Source organism: Cheilinus undulatus, linkage group 14 (assembly GCF_018320785.1).
Source record: "Cheilinus undulatus linkage group 14, ASM1832078v1, whole genome shotgun sequence".
Taxonomy (NCBI): Eukaryota; Metazoa; Chordata; class Actinopteri; order Labriformes; family Labridae; genus Cheilinus; species Cheilinus undulatus.
This window is the reverse complement of record NC_054878.1, coordinates 40,206,700-40,231,367: the sequence shown is the minus strand read 5'-3', so window position 1 is coordinate 40,231,367 and position 24,668 is coordinate 40,206,700. Positions and strand designations below refer to the sequence as shown.

Below are 24,668 nucleotides of genomic sequence, written 5' to 3'. Positions count from 1 at the left end.
GGGTCAAAAGGATAATACAGAAATATTGACCTTATTGAGGATTATGCTCATTTATGCACTCAATAATAAGTTGAAGCTCATTTTTCACACATCACTCCACAAGTGCGATGTTGCATGAAGGTGATCAGTCCGTGGCACTGCTGGGGTGCTATGAAGCCCAGGTTGCTCTGATAGCAGCCTCCAGCTCATCTGTATTGTTGCATCTCTCATCGTCCTTTCCTAGAGCAGTGGTTCTCAACTGGTGGGTCAGGACCCAAAGGTGGGTCGCAGAGCAGTTTTAGTGGAACGTGGATGTGTCTGGAAAAAAAATCTATGAACATGCAACCATACCATTGATTTTATTCTGCTTTTATTATAATATCGAGCAAATTTAAATGTTTTATCTATATTTCAAATCCTTTTCTTGCAGTAAAATGGTTGTTTTTACCATGTTAATGAAGTCAATTCTCAAGATCTCTAGAAAATTGTCTAAAATTTAATGTCATCATGGGGAAAGGGGTTGCAAAACATTTTAGTTTCACCCCATCGCTTGCTCCCGTCATAAATTCTGTTCCATCCAAGATCTTAAGGGCAACATTTTTATTTGGTAAATGTGCATTGTTGAAATTTTTTTGAAATTTGGGTCACGATTTGTCATCAAAACTACTGGTTGGTCCTGAGACTAGACCAGTTGAGAATCACTGCCCTAGAACCAATCAATGTCAGCAAACCAGTTTCTGGTAGTTTTGGCTTCACTGTGGGCAGATGCCAAGTCTTTCTGTAAAAGGAAAATCTCCACGAAGCTTCTCAGCAGATGGAAGCATGAAGTGCTCTACAATCTCAACAGTGTTGACTCTAGACTTGATAAAGCACAGTGAACCAACAGCAGCAGATGACATGGCACCCCTAACCACACTGACTGATACTGAAAACACTGGACTTCAAGCAGCTTGGATTCTGTGCCTCTCTGATCTTCCTCCAGGCTCTGGGACCTTGATTTCCAAATTAAATTCAGAATTTGCTTTCATCTGAAAACAGGACTTTGGACCACTGAGCAACAGTCCAGTTCTTCTTCTCCTTAGCCCAGCCCATGCTTATGAAGTTCTCTGTGGTTGGCTTGACACTAGGATCATGACACTTGTAGTCCATTTCCTGGACCTGTCTGGCTCTTGGTCCACTGGAACTCCTTGTCAAGCTCCCTTAAGTTCTTGAATCTGCTTTGTTTGACAATCCTCTGAAGGCTGAATAAATCTCTGTTGCTTGCACTCCTTTTCTTACCTCTTCCAGTTAACTTTCCATGAATATGCTCTGATACAGCCTCTGAGAACAGCCTTCCCTTTCAGCAATGACCTACCCTCCTTATGGAGGGTGTCCATGATTGTCTTCTGAACAGCAGTCAAGTCAGCAGTCTTCCTCATGATTGTGGTTGTGTGAACTGAACCAGAATGAGAGAATGAAGACTCAGCAAACCTTGGCAAATTGGACTTTTCCAACAATATCTCTACTTTTCAATTCAAATACTGGTTGTGCAGTGTTTCTGCTCAGTTCTGTCTGTAGCACACCGAATCAAGGGGCAAATAATTCCTGAGAAGTTTGAGAACATGCATGCACAACTTGCTCTAATCATAAGATGCATTACTAGATTTAATGAAGCAACACATAGAGGCTTTATATAAAGAGAAGCACACAAAAACCTAAATTCAGTTTCTATCAGTACATAATGAAACACTCTGAGCAGACCTGGTGTTGACAAAGTCTCCTCCCTCTAATAAATTCGTTTTGTACTCAGACGGCATCACTACAGCGTGCAGAAGAAGTCAAGGGTCTGAGCCGTCTTTAAGGTCACAGTCTAATGTTTGTTTTTCTCTTTATATTCAGCGGACAGCTTCGCTCTCTGCACTCTGGGCTCTCTCTGGGTCTGAGGGTTGTACATCTTCTCAGGAGGTCAGCCACACTTCGCTTTTTATAGATACTCTAAAGCTAAAAAATGCCTGACTGGTGTTCAATTAGTCCATCTTGTTATAAATATAAATCAGCCTGTAAAAAACCCTGAAAAGCAGCTACACTTTCTAAGGTTTTTTTTTATCTGGAGTGTGTTTGAAAGGCGCTGATGCTGCTGGATTTGTTAGATTAGTGGAAGTTTGTCTCAAATTTACATATTTCATGTTGGATAGAATGGAATATAAACCACAGATCATGTATTTGTGCTTTTGTATTTTGTATTCTGGCAGTGTGAGCTCCATTCAAACCCAGCGGGCATCGATAATGTTCCTTTCTTTTTTGCCCGACAGTCCTTCAGTCATCTCAGCCTTTAACAGCTTTCAGTCCTCCAGGGCTGCCCTTCAGCCATCCATCTAACTCCTCCAGCCTTTAGGGGACCCTGACCCGCAGCTGAAGGAGAAGGACCCCTCAAGGCTGTGATAAAATGGAGGAGACTCTTGAGCTGATTGACTCTCATAAAAGCAGAAATGGAGCTGAGAGTGACTGCTAAGAAATGACCATGGAACACAGTTTGGCTCACTCTTGTAACTTTGACAAGACTGTGAGTGCAAAAGTGTTGCATGTTGTATTTATGGATGATTTATTCACATATGTGCCCAGGGCTGTTCTTCAGCTTCTTTTGCCCACAACTGGTTCTACAGAGGTTGGTAGTTTTGTAGCACAAGACAAAAAAACTTGAAGAGCAATACATATAATGTTATATGTAAGTTAATACTCTTAAAATGGACAACATTAGAGCTGCCACTGTCTCCGCCCTTGGTGAGGATCAGGATTTACACATTCTGACACTAAAAAAAAGCAAACTGCACAGTCGTCAAATGTTGCTGCTGCTTGAAGATGATTAGAGTGATATGTTTGTGAATTAGACCTTGAGATGGAGCGGATGGTGGAGCAAATGAGCCTCATTCATGCTGCTATTTGCTGCTGCAATCCTTTTGAAATTTTAGGTCCGCAGGGAGGAGTATTATATTTCTTACTCGGGTATTTCCTTTATCATAGCGAGGGTGCATCAGAAAGTCAGTCCAGCTGTTGTCGTGGTAATTTAGGATGTTATCTGACAGTTAACAAAAGAAAAACTCCCCCAAAGTTGTTTATTCTGCTCACATTTACGCTCTGAGCATGAAGTGTCTGGAGTTGTACGACCAAAATATCAAACATTCCACAAATCCAGAAATCCATCTGACCAGTTGGGAGCGAGTTGTTGGGTCGTAGTTGGGCTGTGGTCAGCCGTCGTATGCCCCTGTACACAGCACGTCAGGTGATGCCCGATCCAAATGAAAGTCGGCCCGACTTCAAAGTGAGACACGTGACTCAAAATTCATTGCTGAATTGATCGAAAATTGCACAGTGTATATCCGGCTTAATACAGCACTAGCACCATGTTCTAATGTGGGCCGTGAAATATACTTGGGTGTCTGTAAATAGATACCTGGTTCTAAGTATCACCTATGTTTGTGAAACACTGCAGCCACATAACAAAGAGGCTGAGTTGAAAAGGTGTTTACTGTCTCTCCAAGTTTGCACAACGCTGTGACTCACAAGCTTGGGCAAATAACTTATGTGGAGGGCTGGGATGGACCCAAAAAAGCCACAAAATCATTCACTGAAAACCCAGCAGCAGAAACAGAGCTAACAGTTAACCTAAGTAATTGTTAGCCTGTTATTACAGCCTGGTAGACAAATATTACACGTAACCAAACTTTGTCTTATTTGTCTTTGTGTCAGTGGTTAAACCACACAAAATGAAAGCTATGGGCCTTTCCTTACACACATGCAGTCAGCAGTACAATATGCATCTATGTTAAACAACAACAGCACTTAGCCTCACATTAGCACTGTTTGGCTGTTAGCACATTAGTCATCACATAACTTAGCAGCTTACAACAGCCAAATACCATCCTCTACTGATAACAACGAATCGTCTTACCGTCAGTAAGTAAGGCTTAGCCTGTTGTGTTACATTGTCTGACACGAATGCCAGTTTTGGAGATTGTGTAAAAGTGATGATTGTAAGACTTTTAACATTATCGATGCCAGATGTTAACAACAGATAGATCAAGCCATAAAGTAGTGTTAAGCATCTTTTCTGGCTTGCATTTTCCTCTTACTATGACTTTGCAACCTAACTTTCATGAGTGTACTTGCAGTAACAATGATGACTTTTGCTGCTATTAATATAGCATAGCTTAAACCATAGCTTGACTTTAAAAAACAGAATCGACTCAGAGTAAAGCACTTGGAAACGGGTCATGCCATCAGACTAGTATATCTCCATTTATATACCACAGTATGGCACAAGTGTCAACAGCAGCCATTCACTATCACATCCTGATAATAAATAAATAAATAAATCCTGGGGTTAACTCTGAAGATTTTCAGTTTTCAATAAAACCTTTCACAGGTAAGATTCAGGGTTTTTAAAAGCCTGTCTCTCCTCTTATAGGGCACAATCGTTCATTAAGAGTCTGAGGCGTGTAATTAAAAGAAAGAAGAGAAAGAGTTTGATACAAAATCCCCGCGCTGGCAGAGGAAAAGATGATCTGAATGTAATACCCTGCTGATGTCATTTTCACAGCCTGTCCCTAAGAACATTCACACACAGACACACATATATGCACACAGCATGCAGGACGAGCATTATGAGCACAGTCAGAAGCCCCATGGAGTCTTCTTATTTGTCCGAATAAAGCCAGTCTGGAACAGTGATTTGTCTGCACTCACACACAAAAACATTCTCATATTCTCAAGGCTGACCATATATCAACTTTCTTTCCTCCTTTCAACACATACTATTCAAATGCTCATATCTAATCTTGGCTATCCTTTAGAAAACTTTCGGGTTTATCTTCTTGCTGTTACCTAAGGTTGGGCTGTGTGAAAACCTCGGTACACAACTCATCTATTCTGATGCATTCAGACCAAAAGCAAGGCTTATTTTGGCTTTTATTCATGAGGATAGTCTGCTCATGCAACCATTCTGTAAAGGTTTGTTGAACTGGATATACAACGACAAATAACCCCCCTTCGAGATACCCTGGAAAACTGAATAGGAGATCAACTAGGATGGAAACAATAGGCTAACTTTCATCACAGATTCTGTGTCTCAGTTAACTTTACTGCTGTATCCAGTAACTTGTAAGAACAATTTAAGGAGGTAAGGCTTGACAAAGGTTGGCCTAAATGTTTGGGCTAAAACTTCCTCACTACAGCTGATAAAAACATTCAGTCAGGAACACTCATCATAAATGTGACCATTTTATTGCAAAACAAATCTATAGTTTTGCTCGACAGAGAAAGAAAAAGATGCTCCCTGGGTTGGTCAAACAGCACATACCTAAAAACCTCCCATATGGATGGATACCTTACTGACAATAGGTACTGAAAACAATAACATTAGTTCTAAAGCAATTAATACATAGGAGCACGAATGTCAATATGAGGGTGCAACAAGCTTTATGCTATAAAGGAAGAGGCTGGTGTGGAGGAGGTTAGGCTTTGCAAGCAGAAGCAGCAGCAGCATTAATGCAAGTGGGGATTAATGAGAAGTACGTCATATTTAAGTACAAGAGAAAGAGTTGCGATTGGCTGTGTGAGCTGGGAGCCAATAATTGGGAACAGCTGGCCGTCAGCTGATCATGGCTGGGCGTATGACTACTGTGTCCTGCAGGAACTAACGCTGAGCTTCATTTTTTAAAAATATGTGATCAAACAGAAACAAACAAATCAAAGAAAGTCAAACAGTTCAGAAAGGTTCCAAAATAACCAATCCATATTGTCCTACTTGTTTGGCACTGTTAAGTTGGGAACTAATTGTAGCATCCAACCCTTAGGATTAGCGCTAGAGTAACTATAATACTTTGATTGGTTGAAAGAACTGCCTCTTCTCAAATGAAGGTACTAGTAATGGACCAACATAAAAGTGACAGCTGGGATAGGCTCCAGCCCCCCGCGACCCCAAAGGGGTATAGAAAATGGATGGATGGATAGATGAATGGATGGAAATCTTTATGCCAATAAAGTGGGTTATAATTAGTCATTCACACATGACTTGGTTCTAAGTAGGGGATGGACCAAAAATCAATAAGGCGATAGTCATAGTCTTCCCTTGTGCGACACAAGAATTGATATGTTGGCACCAAATATGGATGTGATAAATCATATATAAGTTGCGCTTAACAAATTTCCCTGCTTTGGGACCCAGCATTGCTACTTCATGGCTCCTTATGGTGGTGCTCAACACTTACATGAGAAAATTGGATGGAAATTAATTGGCAGAAGAAGAAGAAAAGGTTTACAGAGTGGTGATGGCAGACAGAGATGCCCCAGCCAAGTCTAAACCTTGCAGAAGTGTACTGAACCAAACCAGAATGCTTGTGGTACTTCTTTTATTAGTACTTTAATTTGTGAGATCAGACATGCACTGTCTATTCAATCTTAGAAAATGGAGTTAATGAGAAAAGTCTGGATATACCACTGCTAAATCATACAATATGATTGCTTCAACTTGGCTGTGAATTCTGTCTGTAATCGTCTCTGAAATGGCTTTATTAAACTGTAAAATAAGATTTGATTTTGGTCTGAACACACCTTAAATGAACAACCAAACGGCACAAAAATCAAGAAAATCAACGTTACAGCCCATAGTAAAGTATGTATTTAACCCTTACATAAGCTAAACTGAATTTCTTTTCAAAGAGCAGAGCAATTGTAGTGAATGAGAGGGCACCTATACTTGGAAAAGAACTAACCTTGGCACTCAGTAATGGGAAACATTCATCTGTACCAGCTATTAAAGGGCATATTACGTGAGACTTTGAGCATATAAAAGCACTCATTCATCCACTCAATCGCCACCATCAATCATTCGCACAGCGCCATCTGTTTCATCCATCAGCCATTCAAAGAGGCAGCAAGTTCCCTCTTCAAGGCCTCACTCCAAGCAGAGGTGACACAAGAAAACACTGCACAGAGCTTCGGTTTGTTCCTTACCTCCTTTCCAGACAGGTAGTAGGCAGACAGCAGTCCTCCAACGAACCGGATGTTCACCTCAAACACAGACACCTCCGCATTCTGCAACACAGACAGCATGAGGAGTATGAGAAAAAATACAACCCAGGAAAACATTTCAACGCCTACTAACGGGGAATTTAGAGAGCACAAACTGGATACAGAAATGTGTCTGGGGTCTGGCTTCATATCAGGTGGATTTGTACAATTCAAGTGGATATTTTTAGATTTGAACAGCCCACAATGTTATTGGATATGTTTTACTTATGGCTGTTTTAGGGCGAAGCGCTGCTGTGAAGCTGGGAGTATACTATAACTGAGTAGGATGAAACAACAAGCCAGTAGAGAGGCTGATTTATCCATAATTTGGCCATGTGCATGTGTGCCTTTGGCAGGTGTTATGGGTTGATTGGACATTGGATGACTCTGCTGCATCAGTATTTTCAGAAGGTTAATGGCAGTTTGTCAAATCCTTTGGTCTTATGGGATACATCATAACTTCTGTTTGATTGATAACCTTGGAAATTGGTCCAGTTAGTCATTGCAGACATTGAAATCACATATCACATTTTCTGTCTGGTGATTCATTGATGTAACTGAGACTCCACTCTGGTAGATGGCGATATGCTCCCTTTCAGCTAGTTAGAACTCAAGAACCAACCTCAGAGGACCCTGCTGAAGCCCTTAGAGTTAGAATCATTACTAAATTAAACATCTTGTTTGAGTTTTTACTATCTGGATATGAACCAAAACTCTCGCTCCTACACTCTTCAGCACCTGTATGGACTGGATAAAGGGCTGGGGAAAAGAGGTAGGATAATGATGATCTGGACTTTGCTGATGATGCCAGCGGCTCTTTACTTGATGAGTGGCAGGGCTGAAACATTGAGAATACACGTCTCCTGGGTCAAAACAATGCTCCAGGCTTTTGGGGACACAGTGGACGCTGCCATCAAATTGAGGTAGGTGAATTGTCAGAGCTATAAGTTGTAGCAGTTTACCTCTCTGGCAGTGTAGCCTTGTGGTTTTGGTCCTCCTGGTTTTGTGATACTCTTGAGAAGGCTGGACCTTGACTAATGGCCAAAGATGCCAGCTGGACTCCTTTGTCAGGACTTCTCTACAGCACATTTTTGGGTATTGTTGGCAAGACTATGTCTCTAATCCTAACGTGCTCAGGGGAGCAGGGATGGGTGGATAAGGGTGCAACAGCTGATCTTCTAAGGGCACCTGAAGTGTCTTCACAAGCCTGATCCAGCTCACCGCGCGCTGGGTGCCAAGGACCCAGTGGGTTGTAGTCTGCTGTCTTAGGTCAAATGGTGGAAATCAGTGCTTTTTGGGTCATTTCCAGGAGTCCTTTTAGGATCAACTCCTCCTTGAGCATTTATCCAATCAAGACAAATTTAAGTAGACAGGTAGAAAAGAAAAAAGTGTTGGAAATGTATTAAAATGTTGTACAAAACGACAAGGGCAAAGCTGTGGCGAGTCCTCAAATTTGTATGGTTATTAACCACTGGTTGCTGTTTACTGGTTGGTATATTCGCCACCTGGATTGGGTTGGTGACACTGTACAAATGCTGTGTTTTTTCCTTTTTGGCTGTTTAGAAGTATGCGTTGTGTGATTGCATTGGTGATAGCCAAACCTTGATAGTTTCGAACAAATACGGATATTACTCCCCTACTCTGTGATCTTTTTATTGCAAATGCTCAAACTGCAAAAATGATCAACTTGCAATTCATTATGCTTCCCTACTATGTCTTAAGAGCCTCAGCTTTCCTTTAGGTTTACTGAATCCCTGCTTGAGGGAAGAGCTGACAAGGCTATTTCTGAGCATTTTGGTGTGCAAAATTTTAAGGTCAATGTTAAAGTATATCCTCACCTGCCATATGTTGACTCATCCTGTCCTATACTTTTTCAGCAGGAGAATCTGCTGATAAAAATAAGTCTCACATTTTGTGCACATTCATCACCAATCTGTTACAGAGCAGTGATGGAGTTTCAGTCCTCTAGAAGTTGCAAAAAGAAATCCACATGGATACAAAACGTCTTAAATGGCAGTGACAAAGCGTGCCTCGTGTAAAAATACAATGCCTCCGTTTCCTGACAGATTTTTGGCAGAGAGAATGGCACAAATAATAACAAAAAATGGAAAGTTTGTAAAGCTATTTGTCGGAACAATGGCGCTCCATCTCTGCCTCGTTCTCTATGAGCAGAATCCTGAGTCAGACAAAGTTTTTGTGCTTGACTGACAGCTCTCATAAGTCACTGCTGTCAACCACAGATAGGACAATACACTCCATCCTGTGCAGAAAAAGAAAACAATTTTCCCGCCTGACAAATGTTTCCCGTTTCCAAGTCTGAATGACTGATGGAGCGGTTAGATTGTGTAGCTAATTCGTCCTAATTAAAATCAAATTATTTCCTGCACAATGCACAAGCAGCTGAAATGCAAAAATGACAATATTATGTCGTCCTACTGCCAGCTATCTATTAGCAGAGCAGTTTTAATAAGCTGCCGGGGTGAAATAAAGTGGAATGAAGTCATTTTTACCAGCTCTGAATGTGGCGCTGGTGTAATTTCTCTGTGTAAGCCTTTAAACTGTTGGACAATGACCCTCTGAGTCAGCAGTTGTGTGACATTATCTCCTTCCTGTAAGTTGGCAGATGAAGAGTTGAGTTTCCTGATGTGGCAACATTAGAGCCATTACAGACCGCATGTGAAACTGACTAAGCATGGCCGCTTCCTTCCTTTCTAATGAAGGGCTATACGGTGATAAGTAGAGGAGATAATGGCCTGAGTGGACCTCCGTAGCTGAGAGCATATCTCATGATTATTTTTATGAATGAAAAGTTGTCACTGGAGAACTTGTCTTACTAATATGCGAGCTCAAAGTAACATCAACACTTGTGCCTACAGCTTTCTCTTTGTAAGAATCATGGGCTTTTATTTTCTGTTATGCTCTTCGTGATTGACAGAGTGTTTGATTCCTGACAGAAGACGTCTCAGGAGTCCTGCTTGCCCTCCTCTCCTGCACTCTACCTTAAAATAGATGAAAAGAGCACTGTGTAGAAATAAGTGGCAGTGACCTGCGTGGTTCCAGCAGATGGTTTCTGAGTTAAGGTGATGGAGCCACGGTCGTGTTGTTTCAGCTTTTGTGGTGCAGGAAAAACACTCTCCCAGAGGTTGCACTTAAAAGGGCAGAGAGTAGCACCAAAGTCATGAAGGTTATGTTTCTGCTGGTAAGTAGGAGCCTTTAAAACCACAGCACACAATATATAGGTGACACACCTCACAACAGGCATAAGAGGGTAATGTGTTTGCTCTCAGGGTAAAGAAAAGAAGAAGAGTACCTGAAGCTGTTGAAAGAAACTTCAGTTCCATATCTCAATGGTTGAATCACACCATATCACTCACATGTGACTGGCAGAGTATCATAACTTCAGAACCATCGTTTACTTTGTACCATGCATGATCCATCAGTCTGATTCTGGCAGAATAATACATGCCTGCTGCAGAGTTATTCCTTCTATTACAGTAGGAATGTCAGGAGTGGGGATGTCACTGTGCTAGAGGTTTAACCTCCTACAACCCTGCATGTACTTACAACATCATTTCTGCTATTAGAATTTTTGAGATGACTGTCCACGATATCCATTCAAGTTTAAGTGATTTACTCAAAATTTCAAAATTTTCAAGTATTTTCAAGGAAATTTTGGGGATGTTTAGAAGATTTTATTGGGAGTTTTGATGTAAATTTGCTTTGACATTTTTTGTTTTTTTCAGGAGAATATGGGAAATTTCTTTGGATGTTTGGGAGGAATTGTTTTGGAATTTTTCTGGCATTTGAAGGAAAATTTGGTTGTTGCATTTTTATGAATTTTAAAAGACTGGATTAAATTTATTGTGGGGAATTTACCTTTTACAGTTTTTGGTATTTTCATGGAATCTAGAAAACTTATTTGCAAGTTTGTGAAAATTTGATCGGAAATGGAGATGGGGTCCTTTTGGAGTTCCAGTAATTTAATGGAAATTTCAGGGAATTTTACTGGATGTTTTGGAGGATTTTACATCCTTTTCATGGAATTTCAAGAAATGAATTTGTACATTTTTGGGGAGATTTGAGAAATGTTGGGGGGTTGCTAAAAGCTTTCCAAGAATTTACATGGAAGTTTTAGGGTTTTTTTCATCAGAATATTTAGGCTTATGATAAAGTTTCACTTAAATATTTTTTAGGGCTGTCAAAATTGACGCGTTAATGCAGATTACTCCATCATCATGATTAATCTGATAAAAAATTTTAACACAATTAACCCATCTACAGAGCAGAATGACTAAAAATCCCTGCAACGTCTCTGGCAACGCATTTCGGGCAGTTTGTCCATGTAGGATTACCGTCGAGCAATGTGCAAGCGCAAACGGGCCGTTGACTCGGTAGTGACCGACCAACTCGATATGGAAGATGCTAAACAGCACGTTGGCCCTCTCAATGTGAAATGTGAGCAAAGAAAAAAAAAAACAAGACGGAACAGTTGACCAACATAAAGTATTATGCACATTGTGCAGGAAGGAGTTTTCTTTTCACCGAAGCACTTGCAGCTTGAAATACCACATTAACGTGAATTTGTAATTGAACAGCCCTGGCATATATATTCCCCTCTTTCTTGAGTCTGTTTGCTTCTGCATAATAAAACGTGATTAATATAGATTAAAAATGAATGATATTTAATCATGGTTAATCAAAAGTAATCCACAGGAACCATGTGATTAACCTGATTAAAAATTTTAATGGTTTGACAGCACTAATGTTTTTGGGAGTAGTTACAGAAATTTTTGTGTACTCTTTATGGCAATAGTTCTCAACTGTTGGGCTGGGACCCAAAAGTGGGTCGCAGAGCAGTGTCCAATAAGTAGCAAAAGTGTGTCTGGAAAAAAAACAGTTGTCAAAATGTCTATGAAGTAAGTTGAAAGTTGAGAGTTGAAGTTCAATTCTAAAATGGACTGGAAGCCAGTGAAGGGAGAATGGGAATAATGAGCTCTCGTCTGGGTGTGTTAGCTAAAAGACGTGCAGCTGCATTTTGCACTAGTTGAAGGATGATTGAGGACTGGGAGATGCCAACATAAAGTGTACTGCAGTAGTCAAGCCTAGAATTTATTAAAGCATGGATAGCTTTCTCAAGGTTGTGATGGATCAGAAGAGGTTTGCATTTGGCGAGAAGAAGGCATTGATAAAAGCTTGTCTAAACAACATTGTCAATTTGTTTGTCACTCCTAGATTTCTGACAGTTTGACTAAACCAAGAAGACAAAGCTCCAAAGCAAGCCATCACAGCATCTCCAAACAAAATAAACTCTTAACTCCACAAATATGTCCATGATGTTTGAATCACTAAACATACATGGTAAATGTTATAAGAATTATTTTCATATGTGTCATTTTATCCTGAAATCATCCCCACTTTCATATTAATATGTTGCACACTACACATGCTTTTCTTAGATTCTGGTCTCTTGGCCTTCTATAAGCAAAGGTGTACGCATGTTAAAATGTAAATTCTAATATATATATGTAAACACTATTTTTGCTGTTGCTATTCACTTTCCCATTCATCCATCTTCTTCTGATATCCAGGACCAGGTTGCGGTGGTTGCAGGTTGAGCACATCAACCCAAACATCCTCCCCTGCAATACTTTCCAACTCCTCCTGGGGGATCCCGAGGCTTTTCCAGACCAGACAGGATATATAATGCCCTCAGTACATTCTGGATCATCCCTGAGGGCTCCTCCCAGGTGGATGTGCCCGGAAATCCTCCAAAGAGATGCATCCAGGAGGCATCCTGACCAGATGCCCAAACCTCAAAGGAGAAAGGAGGAGCACCTCTACTCCTAGTTCCCTCTGAATGTCTAAACTTCTGACCCTGTCTCTAAGGCTGAGCCGAGCCACCCTCCTGAGAAAACTAATTTGTCTGCTTGTATCCGTGATCTCATTCTTTCGGTCACTACCCAGAGTTCATGACCAGTAAATCGAAAGCTTCACCTTCTGACTCAGCTCCCTCTTCACCACAACAGCCTGGCAAGACGCCTGCAGAATCGCATCGATCCGCTTGTCAGTCTCATGCTCCCTTTTATCCTCACATGTGAACAAGACCCCAAGATGCTTGAACTGCTTCATCTGAGGCAGAGACTCACTTCCCACCTGGACAGAGCAACCCACTGTTTTCCGGCAAAAAACTACGGCCTTGGACTTGGAGGTGCTGGCGCTCATCCCGCCTGCAAACCGTCCCAGTGTCTGCTGGAGGTCCTCAACTGAGGAAGACAAAAGAACCACAACATCTGCAAAAAGCAGAGATGGAATTCTGAGGTAACTGAACCAGAAACCCTCCTCCCTTTTGTTACTTTGTCATTGTGGATCACTCTTGTCCTCTACTGTGAGATGTTGTAATAAGCAAATTTCCCCAAGTGGGGGATCAATAAAGGTTTATCTTATCATTTTTGTGCAATGCAGACAGTGTTCTCTTTCACTCACCACAGCTTTTGGTTTGAATATGTGCAGTGGTATCAATGTAGTATTAAAAAGTATGGATAATAACCAATCAAAATTCAGCTAAAATAAGTCTGGAGTTTGGGGGAAACATTCAAGTGCTACAGCACAGATTTTTTTAGATGTATAAAACAGTGTGTACTTTCTAAATCCCCAAAGCTTATGTCTCCCTGGCCGAGTTCACCGGTGCCAAATAAATTGAATGAACCTCACTTTATCCTTGTAAACCTACCTCTACATCATATATTTGTATTAATAGTTTTCCTTAGCCAGCAGCCCTCATGGCATTGAGAAGGTACAAACCATTATCTGCTGAGATAACATGTCACAGCAGTTATCAGAGGCACTAAAGTACATCACCACTGCTTCTTCTACTGGCTACTGCTGTCATTTCAGTCTGTTTGTACGTACTGACAGTTCAAAGCCACCAGAAGTCGTCGACTTCTCTTAGGGACACTTGTATTCATATGTTGAATAAAAACATCAAGTGTTTCTGGATTGCTTCCATTCTTGGCACAGCATCCAGAGACAAACACTGCTGGCTACTGTCATCACTTCTGTATTCATGAGTGTCAAACAATCCCCCTCATTTGTTTAACATGGCTTTGTCTTTCTCTGCCTCTTTATATCCTCCCTGCTGTCTGTTCTGCATCTACACAGCTCTCTGAAAACTCAAGGTGACTGTACTGAGCCGCGTTATTATGGCAGCAATATGGAGTTTTAAATCTCCTCTGAGAGAGTGACTTGGAGACATTTACTTTCCTGGATTATTCCACTTGAGTCACTAAGGTTTATGCTGCTCATAAGATATCAGGCCTGGTTTACGATATATCATAATCACGCTGTCAGATGTGATAAAAATCCCATTTGTGTCTGCAATTCTACAAAAACTTTCAAAGAAACTGAGGAGAAATTTGGTTTTCAAACTTGAGCTACATTAGCAGACCAAAATGAGTCCAGTGGACATTCTCTGGGTGTTTTCATGGTAACCGACTTCCCATTAAATGGCACTTATTTTAAAGCATATGCTGAAAACACGGAGCATGAAAGGTAGCTTAAAGTCTCAATGTTATGCAGCTCCTGCAGATCAGAAAACAATGGGCCTCCTGCTGTGGCAGTGCAGTTTGAGTGACGGCACGACTGCAGGAAAATACTGAAAATGAGACAGGATTATGCACAGGAAACTGCTGTGGCACGGAAAATTTGGATGTGGCAAGACCCCGAAAGAGAAGCAGAAAAAAATGTTGAACATGCAGAGGTTTGGATATAGAAGACTAAGGAGGATAAAAGCTTATCTGAAAGGGAAATTCACTCAAGCACTTAAGGTTTACAGTGGAGATAGTCTTTGGTTTTTACAACCCTGGACTGACAGGAGAAAACTGGTTTACAGCCTGGTTCAAAAATGAAACATGTCTCATTAGCTAATGTCTTCATCAGAGTTAATTTTGACAGCTATTTTTAATTTTATTATTAGTCTTTGGATGAAATGTTTTATAGTTTTAGTCCAGTTTTAGTCATTTCTATCCTTTTTAGTTTTACTCTAGTTTTAGTTGACAAAAACTCAAAAACATTTTGACGAAAACCACATTATATTTTAGTCTAGTTTCAGTCATCTTGACCAAGAGTAAACTTACTTTTAGTCAGTTTTAGTCTTCACAGATCTAGTTGTTAGTCTTAGTCTAGTTTTTGTCATGAAAAAAAAAAGGCTGTTGACAAACATTTGTAGTCATCGCTTTAGTCGACCAAATTAACACTGGTCTTCATGAGCACACACTGTATAGGGGTTATTTTTTTGTATCACAATCGTTTCAACTATGTTTAGGAAAAACCTCACTGCACACTGATTGGCACGTCTCATTTGATTGACAGATAGCTTGACTGACAGATGATTGCTTTAGTGATAGCTTAGCCGACATGAAGTCAAGCTCGGTGGGCGGGCTATTGTCTGCCGTTAGGTTGATCCAATGTTTGGTTGAGACAGCGATTTCAATATGGAAGCCGCCTTGGATTGGCTTCAAGAGCTATTGTAGTCAAACAGCTGGCATCACACAGGCTTTGTCAAAATGTTTTTCCAGTCTCTGGATTAAACCTTTTGTACTCTTTGGTATATGATATCTTGGCTCCAAATGCTCCATTAAGCGACAAAATCTGACATTTTCCATGATGGACAGGGGCCAGTCATCTAAAACGATAAAGTTGTCACCTTTGTTGGTCGTCATCATTGCTTTTACTCTGTCTTTGAAAAATTTCTAGCATCGTTTGAATGATACCTTCCAACTTTACAGTAGGCTCTTTTTTCTCTTTTGCTTAGTGCAAAGTAGTTTCTATCTAGCCTTGTTTACAATGCATATCACGGGGTGTGCAGATGGCCTAGCAGTCTAAGGCACGACCCATGTATGTGGGCGTCCTGGGTTCAAATACGGCCTGTGGCCCTTTGCCGCATGTCTGAAAAATAATTTAATTAGTCTGGCTTTTATGTAGTACTTTATAATTTTTATGACTATACAGGCTATCACAATCTTTGTTCTATTTTATTCTATTTATTATCTTAAAACATTTTAAATCTTAATTTTAGGGTTTTTAGGCTTTTATTTAACTCTAGTTATGATCATCTATGTTTTTATGTCCAGTCTTATAGGCTTTGAATTATTTGGAATGTTAAATATTCTATCATTTTTGTTGTATTATTTTTACTGTTTTTATGCTAATTTTAATGTTTCTAATTCTATAAATTTTTCCCTTTTCTGCTTTGTCTTTTATCTCTGTCTCTTTTTGATCATTCATCTTTTTAATTACTTTCATAAACTGCTTTTGTGTGCATTAGTCTCTAAACCTTTTTACCATTTTACCTTTTTGTCAGTCACCTTTGTACAAACCTGGAAAGCACTTTGAATTGCAAGTGAATTTGTTTGAAAGGTGCTATATAAATAAAGTTTGATTGATTGATTAACTTCTCTCCATGCTCTCGTCCCATTTCTGACTCTATCCACTGTCCTGCTCTGTCAAATAAAGGCACTAAAAAGCCCAAAAATAAAACTTAAAGAAAAAAAAAAGCCTATCCCAGTGGGAATAAACAAGTTCTTGTGAGTTTACCTCCTAGAAGATACTGGGAGGAAGCTGCATGGCTGTACTATGTAATCATGGTTTTAGTCCTTACTGATAAAACTGTAACTGTACGATGTGAAATGTGATGACTGATTCAATGAGGGACCACTATACTATTGTTAAAATGTCATGTCTGACATTAAAGCTCTCCAGACTCCTCGAAGAAGCATTCACTGCTAGGCTTCTTTTAGATGCTGTCTGCATGCTGTTTAAAGGGGAAAGAGATCAATATCTATGTGTAACATACTTGAATATGCACATTAAGGCGCAGCAGTAGGATAATAGGAAGTCTGATAAAACCTTTCTGAATGTTGATTTGCACAAAAAGCTCATTAACACAAAAAACATAAACATAGAATTGACTAAAACAATCAAAAAAGACAGACTGAAATGAAAATGAGAAAATGAGCAATCCAAAGGGAAGAGTTTGATCACTACTAATCCATCCAGCAGAGAGGTTGGTGTTATGTCTGAGTGTGTTTGGCTGGCACATGGATCTATTAGGCATGCTTTTGGCACTCTGCCTCTGGCCGTTATTGATACAACAGTGGAAAAGAAATCAAAAGTCAATACACTTATTTCCCTGCCGACCTCCATCCTCTGACTCCTCCATGCATTTGTGATGCCTGCTCAGGGAATATGGTTTGTCTCTGCACATTCAGAGGAGTCAGAGCGACAGAGGCCCTTTATAAAAGTAAAACTCTGCATGCTTCACTGTGATGTATTACCAGCAGAGTCCTTTAGAGGCCTGCATAATTGTTTCCTATAATGTAATCATCCAGGCTTCAGGAAATCACATTATGTTTTTTATCATGCCATTAAGGAGACATTTACTACATCAAATATTAAACACTGAGCCATTTTCAGCTTATTACATTTGGACCATTATGTTCTGATTATACCCATCATCATGTGTGTATATCGCCTTATGATGGCAAAATAAACACCCATCTGCAAGCTTATTTTTATTCAATATCTATTTTTATATTTATAGTATTTCATGTAAATTTAGGTCAAAGTTTGTGTAACCATATAACCCTACACATAAACACACGAACCAGTGATTTAAAGCAGCAGTCTCAAGGCTGCTTCTCCATTCAGTTACTATGTAAACTCGTCCTTTAACATCTGTGTGGTCCAAGGTCTCCATGCTGAACCATGCATATGCTGATTTCATATCTGTATTAAGTTTATTTATTCTTATTCCTTTATAGAAAATGCAGAAATAACAAGTAATCATTCATATTAATCACCACCAATTAAAGTCAAAATAAAAAGGGTAACATGACTTTGAAGCTTTCTCTGAAAAAGTAGATTCTTGCAGCTATTGTTATTAATTTTTTTAATATATATTTTATGAGCATAACATTACATTTTTATGATTCTTGTGAATCCTGTTTACAAGCATCCAACATCCTTGGAAAGGAGCTTTGGAAGTGTTTTGTGTTTAGAGGAAAGGATGCTTTACAGCAGTAGTTCTTGGCTGGTCAGACATCAGGACCCACCACCTCCTCCTTAAGAGAAATCTTTAAAAAAAAAAAAAAAAAAAAAAAAAAAAAAATATTCTTCACTATTTCATGAATATTGGTCGCTCAGAATTCTTGGCTACCATTACACCATGAAGACATAAGAACACTCCAAAAATGTGACTCTAAATAGAAAAACACATTGAACAAAGAGACAGGACAAACACATTAAACGCATATTATTACAGAAGGATTTGCATGCATACATCTTATTTAAATCCATTTTCCTAAGATAGCATGGAAGTTTGGCAATCCCCTGAAGAGTTTCCTTAATATCTTGGGTAAACAAGCTTTATTCCCTAGAGAGAGATGAATAGAAGAAATCTTGAGAAAAAATACTGAATTTTACTCGAAATCATAGGAAAACCTGAAAAACTGCACGTACAAATTACTGTATGTCCACTTAGGGCTTCCATAGATAGAGTTTTTATCACCTTCTTTCCCCTGGCATACATTCACGACCCACTAGAAAGAGCTTCATGACCCATTTTTGGGTCCAGACCCACCAGCTGAGAACCACTGCTTTACAGGATTAAGGAAGCAAGGTAGACTATATGGACAAAAGTATTGGGCCACCTGATCATTACACCAACAGGGACTGTAGGACATTGTATTTAATTCAATAATAAACAAGTGTGGCCAAATACTTTTGTCCATATACTGTGTAAACTTACTTTAGTGTATGACTATTTTGTTGGTTCCAAACTTGGAGTCCAGGCCTGTAGAGGGACGCCAAAACTCTCAGGAGGAATGAGGTATTTTCCACTTAGAGAGGTACAGTCATGTTTGCACTTAAATAATGCATTAAAAAGCATTACGTTACAGCATAATAATAATAATAATAATAATAATAATAATAATAATAATATACAAAGGAATAAAGAATAAACAAAGAGCATCATAAAAAAAGACAGAAATGCCTGCTCTTCTGGATTTGTTTGCCTCTTTTGACTACCTTATAGTGTACCAACTTTGCATACTGTTAATAAATGGTTATCCTTTTTAATGCTCTATCTGAGTGCATCAGGCCAACAGCTTTCACTCTTTCTTAGAGAGAAAAATAAATCAGAGATAACAAACTATGAACAACACTGAACCGAATTCCTTTTATTGATGCTGCCAGCTGCTAAATTATGCTGCTTAATCATTTCACCTCCAGGTATTAACATGTTTAAAGTAGTGTTCTTATTTGTTGCTGTTCATATTTCTTTAATTACACCATGACTGAGCCTTAGGTGCACTGAAACCTTTACGCTTTCATATTAAATTCCTATTAACCAAAACGCATGTTAATGAAGGTGCTGAATGGGGAAGGGGATGCTCTTTCAAATTTCCTCCATACCTCTGGGATCAACTTTACAAGTATAAATTAAAAAGGCTGGTTCTTTTACTATTACTCTTTGAAACAGCTTAAAAATGGCTTTTAAAACCCAGAGTTTGAGTCACTCTCACATCGTTTTAGTAACATACAAATTCAATCCTGTCCCAGAGATCATTTCCCATAATACCTTGAGTATTTCTGTGGTTAATTACGGTCAATATCACCTTTTAGTCAGATTCTGAATTTTATCATTTTGCATCAAAAACTCTTTTTTTTCATTTTGGATTTTTGTTCTTTCATAAGCTAAGGATAATGGTTTGCATTTATTTTGAAAGAAAAAATAAACTTTTGGAAAATGGAAGTTAATACCGTTAACTTACCATGGAAGAAGGAACTTGCTTTGGATTAAAAGGGAAATAAGGGGAGTGAAAATGCAAATGTTTGATTAAACTAATGTCATTGTTCTATAATTGGAGTCTTTCCTGATCTTTGCTGTTATCTCCCGGTTTAGAAGGGGATAGAAGGAGGTTTGCACATCATCATATGAGGTACCTAGCAGTAGTAGTTGCATTAGCCTCCAGTGATTTCAGTGTGAATTGCTCCTTTAAGATGAACTCGCTGGGTGTACCAGCCAGGAATCTAGTCTATACAGCGTAACAGATGGTAAAGTTTCTCTGCAGAATAAAGCAATTTATTATTTATATGCCAGACAGGTTTTCAAGAGCTGAAGCATTATGTTAAAAGAATGAATGAAACGCCTGTAGAGGTGAGTGCTCTACTTGCTGTGCTTGCTTGTGCATGCTCCTAACTGCCTGTAAAATACGGTTACCTGGCAGTAATACCATATACCCTGGAAAAGGTCTGATGTTATTAATAAATTAATAAAGCCAAATCCTGTTCATCTCATGTAGCTCCACCCACTTGATCCACTTCTATTGAGATGTGATTGTCTTACAACTCCTGCTCTAGCATTTCCTCCAGTTATTTTGCCATCCTTATAAAAAAAATAATAATTGACATAATAAATCATTCATAGAAATGGCTGATTTACTAAAATTGTGCACAATCAAATAACTTAGAGCTTGAACAGCATTCAGTGACAAAGACTTGTGCAATGAAACTCCACACAAAAATACTGAAATTTTAGACAAGAATGGCCGAGTGCAGGGATGTCAAACTCAAGGCCCGAGGACCAAATCTGGCCCGTGGTGGCATTATACCCGGCCCACCAGATCATATATTTTTATTATAACTGGCCCACCAGTATGAGGTCTGCAGATTTCCTCCAGTACAAAAATTTAAACTTAACTTTGCTGATTTATAATATCCTTGCTGAGTCATAAAAATTAGAAAAAGTAAAGAGTAAAAATAATTTGATAAAAAGTCATGAACATGAACATATATTTATTACCTTTAAAACTCATGATTTTGCCTTTTATCTCATACTTTGCCTTTTAAAAACATTATTTTGACTTTAAATTTCATGTTTTTACCTTTAAGACTTGTAAGTTTGACTTTTTATCTCAGATTTTGAGTGTTTAAATTATCATGTCGACCTTTAAATTTCAAAATCATTTAGGTTGACAGTCAAAGGTTAAATATTGAACCTGTTAGGCCCTCAGGTTAGACCCAAATTTAGAATCCGGCCCCTGCTGTGATTGAGTTTGACACCCCTGGCCTAGTGGTTTAAGGTGCACCGTATAGAATTGGTCGGCCTACATGGGGTGCGCTTCTATCCACTATCCTCCTCTGCCAGTAAAGGCATAAAAAGCGCCAAAATAAATCTTTTAATAAAATGCAGCAATTTTAAATTTGGTTTTTTTTTCCCCTTTAAAAGGAGACCTGACAAAGCTTGACTTTTAGCTTTACATTTTGGCAAACTTCACTCCCCTTATTGTGAGTGATTCACATAAGAATACATTTCTTATTCAGGCTTATTTGGCTGAAGTGAGTGCTTGTAAAGCTCTGGTATCTTATATGCAGTCTATAGTGGACTGATCACATGAGTAACACTACTTAGGGAAAAGAGAAGGGACAGCCTTTAAACCAGGGGTGTCAAACTCAGTCACATGTCAAAATGTAAGAAAAAAGTAAAAACAATAAGTTTAAAAGGTCAAAATATGGACATAAAATTTAAAATCATGAGTTTTGAAAGTCAAAATATAGCTCAAAATTTAAAATTTGTTGATCTGAAAGGTCAAAATACAAGAGAAAAAGTCAACATTATGAGAAAAGGTCAAAATATGAGTTTTAATGGTCAAAATTTGAGGTAAAATGAAAAATTATGAGTTTAAAAGATCAAACTTTTACTCAAAATTTCAAACTATGATTCTAAAAGGTCAACAAAAAGTTAAAACCATAATTTTGAGTAATGATTTTGAGATACAACATTGAAAATATGAAATTAAAACAAATTTTCCCTGGGCCTTGAGTTTGACACCCGTGCTTTAAAGTGTAGATGAGAATGCCACACAAAGGAAACCTCGGTAGGAAGACATTCAATGTTAACCTCTGACCTCACCAGAGCTAAAGAAAATTCACCTCCATTCTCAGAGGCACAGAGTGTTTATCACCAACTGACTATCAGACAGAGAGCACTAAACTACCATGACTTCATTCAAACATTTGACCCGTTCTTCACTGTGAATCAGTACTTGTCACAGAGGTCCTTACCACATTGAAGTCGAGGTTCTTCTCCACCCACTCAGTTGCAGCATCAAAATCTTCAAACATTTCCATGATGTAGAGAGTATCCAAAGCATCCACTATTGTCGCTCCCTTTATACTCCCTGCAACAGAAACAAAGACAAGGATAAAAAATGGTGTCAAACTGGTGTTTTTCTGTCTTGTTGGTGTGCAATTCTTCAGAAAGTGTTGTAGATTTCATCTGTCTGCTTCAGAAAAGAGAAATTCTGAGAAAGAAGTTGGACAAAAAACCTCCAGCTTTGCTTTTGTACATAAAGACAAACTCCAAAGAAGTTCATCTGAGTGTAAAAAGCTTGTTAGTCAGCACTGCTTTCCTTTTGTGAGATAAAATGACAACAGGTGTTGGCATCAGTCTCGGAGAAAAAGCACTGATTAAACAGCAGAAGTTAAGAGTCATGTTTGGAGGTTGAATAAATTGTTCGGCTCGACAGATGGTGGGAAGCAGCGATTATCGGCGCTGATGAAACGTCGGGAGTATTGCTCATCTCTGGTGATTAGCCTCATAGCAGGAGGGTAGACACACAAACCATCATTTCAGGGCTGTCATTACCAAATCCCCGTAATGCTACCCCAACACCTCAGTCCACGTTTCTGCCAGGAAGCTCAATAAATCATTAAGCATGCAGCCTTAAGCCCTCAGCAAGGCTTTTAGTCCTAACATACTTGTTACAAACACGACCAAGTCTGCCGCAGCTATCTGACCACTTAGAGGTGAGACACGAGGTAAAAATGAAAGAAATGGAAGATCAAGACAGAGAGCAGAAATAAAAACATTAATATATCAGAGCGGAGGAGCCGACAGAGAGTAAAGGTAGGAAGAAAAATACTGAAATAATAATAAGGATAGAAAAGTAGTCTGAAGGGAGAATGTTAGAAAATGATGCATCTACAGAGTCAAACTGCAGCCTGCTGCTGCTGTTATTGTATAAATCTGTGGGTTTACATCCCTATGTAAGATGTGGGCGGATGCATAGGCAGCTAAAAGCTTTCCATTAGACACCGTGCTGAATCATCAGCTGGAGGAGCAGCAGGGCGACTGTCGTCCGTCAGAACTCTCACTGTGCTTTCTCTGTCTGTAAAATATTATTATTCTTTATAAATCACAGCTGAGAAAGGAAAACCAGCCGACTACAGTCAAATGACTCAAATTAGAGAAGTCGATATCAAAGGTCTGACCAGTGAAAGCTGCTGGTATGTAAAATTATTTACCTTTATACTAATCAGACCAAAAATACAGATAGTTGGAATTTGAAGATGAAGGTTCAGGATTATGCCTAATGAGACCGAAATTCAGAGATCAGTACTCTATTATGTCTCTGTGAAGCAGGGAGTTAAAACTAGGAGTCAGACATGTGTTTTTTGCTAGGTACTACATGGCGACACTTATTAGGGATGTAAAGAGGCATAAGGTAACATAGAGGCGTAATAAATCAATGAAAGGTAAAAGGGAAGCAGGTTGGATTTTCGAAACAAAGCTATAAAAGCTTATTGATGCATTGATAAGGGGTTAAGTTATGGGGTATGGTTAGGGTAAGGGTAAGGATTAGGGCTAAGGTTATGATTGCATCAATACGGTATTTAAAGCTAGGGATGAGTACTGAAACCAGATGCCAATAGTCTGACACCTGCTGAGCTGAAGCTCAGTGCTTCATTCTTTAGATTTATTTAACCAGGAAAGCCTCATTAAGATTACAAATCTCATTTACAAGACTGTCCCGGCCGAGACAGGCAGCGCAGAGTTACAGACATGAAACATTAAACACAAATACAAAACACAGATCAGTCAAATCCTGAGTCACGGATCAGAAAGTCATCAGTCAACATCTTCATCCTGATACACCTTACTCCAATGCCTTCAATCTACTTTTAAAACAGTCTAAAGAAACCAGCTCCCCAAGACATGCATTTTCCTGCAGAAGATTCCAGGCTGCAGAGGCAGCATACCTGAAGTTCTTTTAACCCATCTCAAGATGGACTTTAGGCACAGATAGGAAAAACAAATCTTGTGACTAAGTCACAGAACGAAGACTGTAGCTTCCAGAACTTTTCACATGAATATGATCTCGGGCTGGGCAATTCATTGCAAATAAGATTAAATCGCAATATGGCCTGCTGCAATTTACAAATCGCAGAAAGTGCAATATTTCGTAAACTTGTAATATGTCAAAGTAGCAGTTTAATACATTCATTTCTTGCAGCAGCTTTACAAGCTTCACCTCCTCCACCCCAGCCCCTCCTTTATAGCTTAAAGCTTGTTGCATCCTTATGTTCAGATTCATGCTACTAAGGATTAATTGCTTCTCATAAAATTCCTTTTTATTTCAATATACATTGTCATTTACGTGTCCACCCAAGAAGTCCTTGGCTGATGTGGCCATATGCTTCATTTTACTCCGTTTTGCTGGACTAAGAGTTAGTTCTGGTTGTTTTCTTGAGGTCTTGACTTAATCCTCCTGTCATCTTGGATGGAAAAATCTTTAAGAAAG

The 24,668-nt window shown here is 39.1% G+C and overlaps 1 protein-coding gene across 1 annotated transcript in view; it reads right to left on the bottom strand.

The window, feature by feature from the left end:
• The window catches only part of man1a1 (mannosidase, alpha, class 1A, member 1), a 265,587-nt gene that overhangs the window by 122,776 nt on the left and 118,143 nt on the right, over positions 1-24,668 (bottom strand). Inside the window, exons 3-4 of the mRNA XM_041804487.1 lie at positions 22,150-22,265; positions 6,970-7,050 (exon numbers count right to left, since the gene is read on the bottom strand). Of these exons, the coding sequence (XP_041660421.1) occupies positions 6,970-7,050; positions 22,150-22,265 (197 nt within the window). The remainder of the gene's footprint in view (positions 1-6,969; positions 7,051-22,149; positions 22,266-24,668) is intronic.